Below are 12340 nucleotides of genomic sequence, written 5' to 3' on the forward strand. Positions count from 1 at the left end.
CATCATGGGAATCCTAATACTTGTTGTCTCTTAAAGCTTCAACTGCTGAATTTGGGATTTATTTTGATATTACAAAAAGCACTTTTGGGGCGGAATGCGACCAAGCCTTAGAAAGCACATGCTTAAAACAAACCATGAAAACACATATTTAAAGTAATTTTTGAAGCTTATCCCATGGTAATTGGCATACTGTGGACAAAATACTTGTAGGGGTTTTTTAGAGCATTGGCTGTGTTGAATGGACCTCTCCACCCTCTGACAAGGTGGTGCCCACGATGCCTTAAAGATATAGAAATAAAACAACACACTTCTGAGACAATATTAGCATAGGAGGTAATATAAAAACTGGTCTTTGATTGGAGACCTCCAGGGGCAGATGTGGAAAAATGCTCACCCCACACAGGGTGAATACAGCTTTATAAGTTTAGCATATTAGCATAATTAAGAAGAATCCCCAATTAGAAACACAGGTGATGAGGTAATTCCCCCTTTTGGTTCAACCTCCTCTGGAGCCTCCTCATTGGTAACAGCTGTACTTTGTTTATGAAAAATTGTCTTGGGAGGGTAGCTCATCCTTGGTTCCCAAGAAAGCACAAGGTAGGATAGGAGCTTTTGGAATGTGGTTTGTCTTTCTGCATGTCAGGGTAGGAAAAGTGCTGGAGCTAGCTAGGAGCTATATAATTATGCAACAGTAGTCTACAAACATGTGTGGAGGAAATACAAAAGCAAAAGTCACATTGGCATCCTGAAGGTTGTGAGTTCAATCCTCCCACGGGGCACCACTAACGTTGATTTCTTTTGTTTTTTTTTTTTTTTTTGTTCAGGTTGGGATTAAATTGTGCGATGGTATTTTTTGTTTGCATTTAGATGTTTAGTAGTTTTTATTTATTTTATAGTTTCATAAGTTGTGAATTTTATAGTATTTTACTGATAAGGTAAAAAATGGAGATGTATTTCTTTTTTATTTGGCTTTTTGAGGGTAAACTGTTTAATTAAGAAATGTTACCTAAATTATTTTTATTTTTAACTTAATATCTACTTGTGTTTTGTAATGTTGATTTTTTTATTTAATTACACAATATTACTTAAACTTATGAAGAAGAACGTGAAGAAGGTAAAGAAGGACTAGTTTCTGTTTTCAAACTTCTATTTTGTTTTATATGTATTCTAATATTTTAAAACTTTAAGCTTTTTATTTCGTGATGTTACCCATTTTTATTTAAACTATGCACTTATAATCTTAGTTCTATCATTTAATTTTGGAAGTTTTTTCTATGGCTCTAGGTTAAATGCAGTGTTTTCTTAGGGGGTTAGCGTTTGTTAGTCTAGAAAGTTTTAAATTTTCAGTGGCTGGGGCTCTGACAGCATCCCCCAGGGCAGGCGACGTTGCTGAAGGTGTTTTCTCGCCGTTGCTGTCCGCAGGGCCTGGCGCAGCTCTGCGTGACCATCGAAGAGTGCTGGGACCACGACGCGGAGGCGCGGCTCTCGGCCGGCTGCGTCGAGGAGCGCATCGCGCAGATCCGCAAATCCGTCAACGGCACTACCTCGGACTGCCTCGTCTCCATCGTGACGTCCGTCACCAACGTGGACTTGCCACCCAAAGAGTCTAGTATCTGAGTCCTGGGTCCTGGTTCGCTTTTGTCTTTCCAGACTCAGCGGATTTAAAAGAAACAAACAAAAAAAGAAAACAACAAGGAAAAGAGTTTAAAGGAAAAAAAAAGTACAAAAAAAACAAAATCACAAAAATTCAACAAACCCATGAATGCAGCTGCTATTTTATCTTGACTTTTTATTATTATTGTTATTATTATTATTATTGTTATTTTTTTGGATTGGATCAATTTTACCAGCACATTGCTCTACTGTATTAAAAAAATGGACATTTCAGCAAGCATTCAGGTGCCGACTATTGAATGCAGAAAAGGTGCAGGTACCTCAGAACCTCAACAAACTCACTTCAGTTGTTTTTATTTTATTCAGTTTTCCGGGTTTCTCTTTATCAGTTTGTCTTCTGAGCGGAGCATCTGTGACATAAAGGAAAACCACCTACCACCTTCGAAAACGCAATGCTGCAAACTGTGGAGGAAACTTAAGACTGTTATGTAAAGAACACACCTTCCTCAAAAACATTTTTTCCCCATGTTGGTTTTGGGTTCAGTTTCTTTTTTTTTTTTTTTTTTTTTAATTTTTTTTTTGGAAGTGAGCTTCAGAAAAAAACAGCAGATGTGTCTTTTACGGATCTAACGGGTGTCATTGTAACATGGGAAAAAAAAAGTAACTGGGCAGAGAATGTTAATTCTTGATGGTATAATTGAAGGGGGGAGAGTAGAATAGGGGTGGGGAGAGTGACGTTGGACTTGGCAGCATTTGGGGAAACATCATTTGCTATGGAGCTACTTCTCAGGTAACCATTAGAGGAGGGAAAGGACATTTCTGGGCAGAGTATTTACGGCCGCAGCGTATGGAGAAAGCGGAGTTAAAGGGGCAGTGGTTGGAAGACAGGCACTTGTTTCTTCCTCCAGAGTCTGGGGTTGGGTGGTAAAAGAACAAAGCAGGACTAAAATTTTTATTTTTCATTTCCAAGTAGTAGTTGGAAGGATGCTTTCAATGTCATCAGGACAGGTGGGGAAGTGTGATTTCAGAAGCACTTTGGTAAAATACTGGAAGATGAGAAAATTTTTGCATCTCATTTTAAGTGTGAGTCAGCTGAGAAAATTTGGCCTTGGGTTGATTATCTTTCAGTCCAAGCTAATGGTGCAGACAGTGGAAAGAGGAAAAGGGTGAAAACTTGGATATATACATTTTTTTTCTTCATTAATTTGGGACTGGGGGAGTAAATGGTGGCAGCTGGCTCCTGTAGCATCTGAGCAGCCTGAGAGCTGCCTGGCTGCAGGGAGCTGAGGCAGCTCAGCAGCAGTGATTCCCACAGCACCTCTCCCACTGGTTTCTTTGACGCTGCTTTCTCCTTACTCTGTGATGAAACTCTTTTGTCTTAAAGTGGTGCATATTTGAAAATACCGTTACTCTTATTATGCCATAAACTCGCTCTAGTCAGTGAATGTTCCTAATGCTGCTGATTCAACATTGAAATATTTTTTTAATTTGCAAAACATGCAATGTTTAAAAAAAGAAAAAACTTAAAAAAAAAACCAAACACAAAACATACACACACACACACGTTACGTGGCTTCCGAGGTTTAAACTGAAAAAAAATTAAAAACTTCATGACCACAGACCACCTCAAACCAGAAATACCTCAGAATTTTCTACTTGTATGAGTTTTATTATATATTTTGTTAGTTGTGTTGTCTTGTAGTAAGTATATTTTAATGTAAGTTGGCTTTTATGACAAGGGAGTTTTAAAAAAATTAAAAAAAGAAAAAAAGTTCCAAAATCTTTTAGGAAGTGCTACCATTTTTTTGTTGTTTTGTTTAATAAAGCACCATTGTAAATAACTGTATACAGTTGTGGAATAACTGCCTATATAAGGTACCTGGGCATTATTCACTCTTATTTGTGAAGGCTGTTTCCATTCTGTGTTTTTTTTTGTTTTGTTTTTTTGTTTGGTCTGTTTTAGTGAAAGGACAGTACATCTTTTTTTTTTTTTTTCTTTTCTTTTTAATTTTTTTTCTTTTTTTTTACTTTGACTATAACATGAATTCTGTGTCTTGCTAGACTGACAAAGTTATGTCCATTGGATGGCCAGATCTTCTAAATTTTTCTTTGCGTTAAGCCAAAATGCAGTCCTAAACTAATCACCCTGTAATGGAAATGTAAAAAGTCTGTATTATATATAAATGAATTGGACTTGTCGCCACTGCCAAATTATCCGTGTGCACCCTTGCACAGATATAATTTATTAAGCAAACGAAACTGCTAATTGGAGAAAATATTAAAAAAATTGAAATATATTTCTTGAAAAGTATAGCTTTAAAACCTAGAGGTCACAAATGAGGACATGGTCCTTTATCTTGAAGAGACATTAAGAGAATTGCCTTAATTTGTCTATCTGAATAAAGTCTTAACCTATTCTTTCAAGTTACTGAATGTATATTGCATATTAGTGTGTACACACATGTAACTGTGTTTCCGTGTGTAGGTTTGAAAGTTTCTGTTTCTTGATGTGCTTCTGTTGAGAAAACCTTGACAAAACCAGACAGAACGATACCATTTTGACCCAGCCAATGTCCCTGGTGGCCACTGGCACCTTTGGGCCTGATGCTGCAACATACCTATGCTTAGCATTGAGGGTGTAGGTAGCTCTTCTGGTGTCATGACATTAGGCACTCACTTAATGTTAAGTGTGGTTGTAAATGTTTGCAGGATCAGTATTTTTCATGTTTAATACATTTCTGCACTGAGATTTATATGAAAATGTGACTATGTCTTAGAAGTGAAGTGATGTAAGGGTTGGGGTGGAGCGTAGAGCAGTTAATTTAAGACTGAGTGAATACTTGTTTTGAGGTGGGCTTGCTCCCTTTTCCCCGGGAACGGGAGCCAGTTCCTATTGCTGCAGAAAGAAAAAAAGCTGTACTGTCTTTTAACTGTTAATATCTGTTTGCTCTTCTGGATTTTTTTCCTTCAGCATTACGCATTATAGCTAAAACAGGCTCATTACAGCAGTTGCTTTTTTATCCTGATTTCTTTAAGAAGCTTTAAAGTATTTATTGAAAGTGCCATATTATTTTAATAGCCTATTAAACAGTGTCTGAAATCTTCTCTTTTGAGAAAGCATAAACACAAATTCTCACATGTAGCTTACCTTACTGCGGGGAACTGCACGACCGTACAAACCTTGACCAAATGTTGACTGTAAAGTGTTACATCTTCCTGGTGTAATGGTTCCTTATAGATCATCTTGTCAGCAGGACTCAGAAACTGATTGGAAAAAGAATTTCCAAATTGGGTGTGTGCTAACAAGTTTTATATGTATGTAGGTACGTGTGTCTTGCTATTGCAGCATAGAAGGAAATCCTGAACTTTTAATGGGTACCAATTTGGATAAAGCTGTTTTTTAAATTGGTATTTATTTATTTTGCTAACAAAGACAAGCTCTGATTAACTTGTTGGTCTTTCAACAGTTGAGCTGTCAAGCAAGTTGTTTCCTCACCTCTAATCCATTTGAACTCTCATTGACAACATGATTTTAGTTCTGTTTGGTACTGCAGAGCCTTTTTCTAAGTCAGGAATTGGGCATATCCATAGGTGTAGCTGTCATAAGCAACTGCAGCTCTTTTCCTTTTAACACTCCCTTGAATAAGACGGTGACAACACCTCTTATGTTACTTCCCAAGCGCTGAATTTCACTTCCCATTCAGACTTAGAGGAAGCAGCTCTTCAAAAATTTGGCTGGAGAATGTTATTGATCACCTCCCTCTCTCATATGGAAGTTCTTAGGTGAATATTAACACTGAATATCCTGAGTAAAAATTCTCCTTGACTTTAGGAGCCAGGATTTCCTATCTCTCTGGTGGAACACCCTTTTATGAATTTATTGCACTGGCTGGGCTGGTTTCCTAGGTGCAGAAAATTTGACTTCACATTTTTAAACTGGAAATACCACAGGAACTAAAACTGGGGTGTTTTTTTTTTTTGAGATGGTAGATCTGTGACTTCCTGATGAAATTGCATTAATACAGCAAGGCTGGAAATTGTGTATGGCTTATATTGAAATATACGTGCATTTTATAAGAGATGGCTATAAACCAGCCTAACCATCAGTTAAGTACTACCAGGCCTTTTCGTTATGATTAAGGATTTTAGCTGGTCCTGATCATTAAGAAATCTCTATTTAAGACACAAGTAACCCGCTTTTTATTCTGCCTCGTTCTTCAGCTGAAATTCTCTTACAGAATATCTTTATGTGCTAGACAGTTACACCTATGGAAGTGCAGAGGTCTTTGTTTTGAAGAGAAGGTCTGTGAGTGCCCCCCAGCAACTCCCCTGCGTTTTCCTTGGGTCTCCTGACTCCCTGCTGTTCCCACTTGAAGTCAGTAGTTTCAGTGGAAACAGACATTTCCAGGCTGGCTGGGTCAGGCCTGGCTGTTAGGAATCCTGATCCCCCTTGACATCACATCACAGCACTGAAACGTTTTATTCCTGTTGTACGACTTCCTAGGCAGTGTCAGAGCTTGCCCTGTTTTGCAGGGAAAAGGTCTGGTTTCACTTAGCATGGAAGGAACTTGTACTGCAGAGGAAGGTGCTGGGTGATAAGGTGCGACAGTGCTGTTGTTGCAGTCCTCTTCAAGCCACACTCCGCTTGGGAAGTTGCTAAGCAGGAAGCGTCCCACAAACTTTTGTCACTTTTACATACAGGATATTGTTTGGAAACATTGTAAATAAAATAGACTATATAATAGAGGAAAATAAGGACATTTTGACTTTTTTACTTTTGGAAATATATATATATATATATATATATTTTAGTTACATATACAAACAAAAATTCTACATTGTGTGAGAATTCTTTTATACCACAAATTATTTTTGTAATGTCTAATATGTTTCTGCAGGGAAAAGGGAGAAAGGTCTGTGTATGCACAGCAAATAAATAAAGAAATATATATATAATGTTTAAATTAAGTGTGCACTACATCAAAGTCTAGAGGATAGAACAAGTGTAGCCTGAAAACAGTTTGAGGAGCAAGTTTGGATGTACTTGGACATGCTTTGAGGAGAGCACTGAGTATATGTTTAGGTTATCTTGCATGTCACATCCCTTCTGCTAAAGATGCTTATTGCTTTTCTATGGCCATCTTCAGTTAACCTGGGAGGAGTTTTTCACGTGTTCATGCGAGTAGCCATGTGTGGGCAGTGTGTCTTTTGGCATATGCTGTGGTGCTGCAGTGAGTTGTGAAGTCAGGGTGTAAAGAATTTACCGAGGCCAAATAGCCGGGCTGATCTCGCTCGCTGCCGTATCTGCTCATAGCAGCTCTGTCTGCTGCACTGACAATATGATCTGTAAGGAGCTGTTGCCAGTGGAATCCTGATAAAACCAGTTCCTAGAAATTCCTTCTCTCGGAAGTGACACAACTAATAAGGCTTCACCAGAACACACAGCTATGTGCTCTGTGTTCCCAAAATCAGATTTAATAGTCTGTGTCGGAGGCACTAAAGAAAAGGAGCACTGCCATGTCCAAAGTCCTACTAAGAGAAAGAGCTTCCCAAATTTGTGTAAGCAATCCAAGGTATTCTAAAAGTATTAATGAAAAAAAAAGGGGGGGGGGGGGGTGGTGTGCCAGGGGGTGTAACCTAATTTTCCATTGGACTTAAAATTCACTCCAGTCTTTTTAGTCCTCTCAGCCATGATAATACAGTGTCAGTGGGTGAGAGGTACTGAAAAAAGCTTTCAACCAAACAACACATGGCACGGCCTTGGAGCTGGTTTGACAGTGTGCCTTTTGCAATTAGTGCTCACTAATTCAAGCAGACTCCTGCAATTACCAAGTCCCTCAGCTGGGTTCTGGTGAAGTCCTAGCCCTGTGGAAACCAGGAGAGTTTCCATCCAATCCTGTGTGACCATGAGTGTGTACGTGTGTGTTCCTGGAACACTTTCTAAGCACACCTGGTCCCTTATTTACATGGGACTTCCTTTTTCATCACTTGTTTTAGGGTGACACTCAGTTCCCTGACTGAAGTAGTAGCCTATGGAGTAAGCAGCAATGCTTTTTGTCAGGACACTTCCACAGAAAGAGATCATACTTGTGTTATGTCCATCCAGCTGTTCTGAAATGTAATGCTATTCTGTTGTGCCTTTATTTTTCCATGTAAAAGCAACTGCTGTAAGCTTTCTTTTTCTTTTACTAGTGTTATTTTTTTATCTCTGTCTGAAAAAACACACTTTTCATTGCCCAGCTGTCATTTCTGGATGCAGTCTGTGATCCAGGTATTTCAAGAACCAATTACCTCAAACCTCATGTTAAACAGTGTTGCTATCTGGATTCGCCTTGATACTACAATATTGTAACATACACAAACAGGAACCTTGCTCTATATAGGTGTTTATATATATGTATCATATAGATATATACATGTATATATATGATATGTATATGTAAATGAAAAGTGATCCCCAAGGACTGAAGGAAAAAAACAAAACTTACTTTGTATTCCAACATCGGAACCAAAAGGGCTTTTCTGAAGCTCTATAATGGCATTGTGCTGGGTATCTACAAAGAAAAAGTATTTTCTGAAATGTGCTTCCTTTATTATCCTTTTCTTTCAGTATTTTAATGGGGCAGATGATGTGACTAAAACACCACTTCTGCATTTTTGGCCCATTTTGAAGCAGAAGTCTTAGTCTTTCCAGTTGTTAAAATAAACAAAAACTCAGTTTATAACATTCCAATAAGGTTGGTATTGCAAAACAAACATGTTCTAGGAAAATTCCATTGCTTCTGTTTTTGTGAAAAGTAAGGCCATACTTCATTCAATTTTCCAGTGTTTTGAGGAACTGAAGTTTAACCAGTAACCATTCTAGTCAATTAAAATCCTAATTCAGTAGTCACTGGCATCTCTGCATTGCCACATCTGTTAGAACACCAAAATAAATTCCAAAAAACAATCAAAACCAAAAATGCAGCCATGACAGAGGAGGAGGGGATTGGAGCATCTCATAGCTTTGGAAAGTGGACTTAGCAACTTTGTGGATAACAAAAAATATGTTGGCAAGACCTAGAACCTGTCTGGCCCTTTCCTTTTCCAAATGCCTACTCCCAAGAACCAACTCATAAAATCAGACCTTCAACTACAGCAACTTCTTAATGGTACTTTGCTGAAGAGAATTATGTTCAGGCTATATTTTTTGGGGAAAAATAAAAGTTGGACCATTTTTAAAATTACCATTTTACTTTATTTGATGTGTTGCCCTCCCAAATGTCTGTTTTTTTAAAAAATGTATCCATGTAGTTGCTACAACATTAGTCTGTATTTTACTTGGACAGCAAAGTAGCTTTCCTGTAGCTTTCCAAATACTAATGAATTTACCATTGCTAGTAATTTATTTAATTACTGCTAATGAATGGATAGTAATTAATTTACTGTTACTAAAGAAAGAGAACACGCTATTTCCCTTTCCCCCTTTTTTTTTTCTTGACTGCCTAATGTTTCTATGGCTATTGATGCTTGATGATTATTATCTCTGGTAAATCAAAGTACTAAAATCTCCCTGGAGGAGGTATTTTGCAATGCTGCTGGCCTTCCAATGGAATAACTATGATGCAAAAATCAATCTCGTAGTGGGTGAGGATTGAAGGAGGTGGTTACTGCAAACTAAGTAACATTTTTGGCCTCAATTCTATGCCATAAGCCTGCACAATGCCATTGTCAATCTGTTCAAATTATCTGCTTATGAATTCTGCATGATCCTCATGATAGAGTTGAAAGCCTGATCTTTCACCTGTTAATATTTTCACATTCGTCCTTAAGTTTGACAAATTTTGTACTGTAAAGTTGACTTAAGTACAGTTTGATGTCAATTCTTGTGGAAAGAGCTTTCTGCATGTAACATTAGATGCATACAGTTAAACAACACAGCATAGTACAAAAACTCACAAGAAAATGTTTTGGCACCAGCAGGAAGAAATCTCACCCTAACCATTTGTCATTTTATAACCATCCTATTGTAAGTTTTACCAACTACTTCTAAATTTGTGCTTTATTTAAAGAAAGAAAATAAAATCCTAAGACTTGTCTAGCGTAGTGAAATATGTGTATATCAGTTTTAGGACAAATAGCTAAGTCTTATTACGCTGTGTTACTTAACTTGTATATATAGAGTATACATAAGAGTTTGCAGTAACCTGTTTCTCCAGGATTTCCAGTTGGAATGGATTTAAACTCAAACTATGAGATTAAATGATTTAGAAGATTGCAGAATAGGCTGAGTGTAAATTACAGGAAGCTCTATCAGATGGTGAAATAATTTTTAAAGAGTCTTTTGGTCCTTGGCTCAAATTCACTAAGTACTGTTTGTATACCAAGATATGTGAAATGTAAATGTTGTAGGTTATATTTCACTCTTGTAGCTATAAAAATGTAGAACAGAGATAGCTTGTACTACTGAGTTAACAAAAGTTATACTAAAGTATCCTGTTAAAGAAAAAGTATAGAGAGTTAAGCTCGTTGCTGTAACCCCTTTTGGATTGAAGTGTGCTGATTTTTATATATGTACATTTTATATATATATATATTCTGCAGAAGTATACATATATAAAATGTATGTATAAAATGGCCTAATGCAGACATCCATTGTATTGCAGTTATGAAATGAAGACATTTTGGAAAGAACATTGTATCATAGTTCATGAATTTGCAGTGGATCTTTGTTCCTTTTTACTGTGGTATTTTAGAAAGAGTCTCAAGTTTGAAATTAGATCTGCCAAGTTGGAGTTTCGCTGCTTCAGCTTTGCACTGGGTGTCCGAATAAACCAGTATGAATGTAGTATTTGCCCTGTGTGAAGCAGCTACACCCCAACAGATGGGAGGAAAAAAACCTAGAAAGAACTATTTCAAGTTTATCTTTTTGTATATGAAAATAAACAGTAAATTACAAATAACTGTTTCCCTCGTTGGTGTGACATTAAAACTCACTGTCATTTTATTGTCTTTGGCATCTAGCTGGAGGATTTCCTTCTTTGTAGATGAGTGTTTTTAATGATTCAACGGCATTTCTGCTACCAAAAATCCCTAAAAAGTCCCTGCAGAGGCATTGCTGATGCCTGCCTCCACTACCCATCACTTGCAAACAGTTCCAAAGAGAAGTGGGAGTTATCTCAAATTCACAGAATCATAGAATGGTTTGGGTTGGAAGAGACTTTAAAGATCATCCAGTTCCAACTCCCCTGCTAAGGGACGCCTTCCACTAGACCAGGTTGCTCCAAGCCCCATCCAACCTAGCCTTGAACACTTCCAGAGATGGGACATCCATAACATCTCTGGGCAACCTCTGTCCTATTATTATTATAATTATAATAATAATTATTATTATTATTTCGTTTCCCTTTTGAGTGTGTTGCCTCTTGTAGCACTGTGGTAACGCTGCTTATCAGTCCTAGCAAAGGACTGTTCACACACGGCAATATGTGCATGTGAAGCTGTATCAAGACAGTCCAGCAATGTAGCTGCAACTGCCAGAAACCAAAGGCAGGGGAACTTAACCAGGAAAAAAATTAAAATTTCTAAAAAAAGCCTGAGTTCCCTGTACTCATGGCACCACTCTGAGGTCTGTAATCCTCACATGAGGAATGACGATGCCCTCATCCGCACGCTGAAGCATGGCCAGACCTCTCCAGGAAAGCTGCCTGCAGTAAAGTGATGGTGTGGCCATGAAATCCTCATATTCTGGTGTTTTCCATTGCTAAACTGATCCTTTTGTTTTTCAGAAAAAAATGCCTCTGGCTTGGTGCTGGGTTGAAAACGCTTAGTTTGGATGGATATGAGGCAAATATGAACATTATCAGGCATTTGGGAGGGAAAAATAGTAATAATCAGGCTGGTAGTTTTACTGAAAAGAAGCCCAATGTAACATCACCCTATATCGACTGAAGCCAACCCCATACCACAGTCTTCTTGTTCAGCCTGGAGAAGATACGGTTCTGGAGAGATCTTCTGGTGACCTTCCAGCCCCTAAAGGGGACTTTGTAAGAAAGATGAGGACAAGCATCCTGTTGCAATAGGACAAGGAGGAATGGTTTAAAACCAAAAGAGGATTTGTTTTTTTGGAGGACTTTGGATTGATTTAAATTATATATAAGGAAGAAATGTTTTACAATGAGGGTGGTGAGGTACTGGCACAGGTTGCCCAGAGAGGTGGTGGATGCCCCATCCCTGGAAACATTCAAGGTCAGCTTGGACAGGGCTCTGAGCAACTGGTCTGGTTGAAGATGTCCCTGGTCATTGCTGAGGGGCTGCACTGTCACAGAATCACTGAATTGTTTGGGATGGAAGGGTCCTCTGGACATCACCCAGTCCAACCCTCCTGCCAAGGCAGCATCGCCTGGAGCAGGTGACACAGGAATGTGTCCAGGTGGGTTTGGCATGTTTCCAGAGAGGCAAAACTGTGACCTCCCTGTTCCAGTGCTCTGCCACCCTCGGTGTAAAGAAGTTCTTCCTCATGTTGAGGTGAAACTTCTTTTACTTTGTGGCCATTGCTCCTCATCCAGTCGCTGAGCATCACTGAAGACTCCAGCACCGTCCTCTTGGTACCCACCTTTGAGATATTTAAATGTATTAATGAGATCTTCTCTCAGTCTTCTCTAGACTGAACAGACCGAGCTCCTGCAGTCTCTCCTCATAAGAGAGGTGATCTTTTCTCTCCAGCTAAAGAGTTTAAAGCTCCTTT

General features: G+C 38.4%; 1 protein-coding gene across 2 annotated transcripts in view; it reads left to right on the forward strand.

Annotated features, from left to right (window-relative positions):
* Nucleotides 1-10556, forward strand: part of ACVR2B (activin A receptor type 2B) — a 104924-nt gene extending 94368 nt beyond the window's left edge. For both annotated transcript variants that reach the window (XM_068175205.1, XM_068175214.1), the window contains exon 11: nt 1423-10556. In XM_068175205.1, the coding sequence (XP_068031306.1) occupies nt 1423-1617 (195 nt within the window). In that variant the 3' untranslated portion in view covers nt 1618-10556. The remainder of the gene's footprint in view (nt 1-1422) is intronic.
* The last annotated feature ends 1784 nt before the right edge of the window (nt 10557-12340 follow it).

The sequence above is a fragment of the Anomalospiza imberbis genome, chromosome 1 (assembly GCF_031753505.1).
Source record: "Anomalospiza imberbis isolate Cuckoo-Finch-1a 21T00152 chromosome 1, ASM3175350v1, whole genome shotgun sequence".
Taxonomy (NCBI): Eukaryota; Metazoa; Chordata; class Aves; order Passeriformes; family Viduidae; genus Anomalospiza; species Anomalospiza imberbis.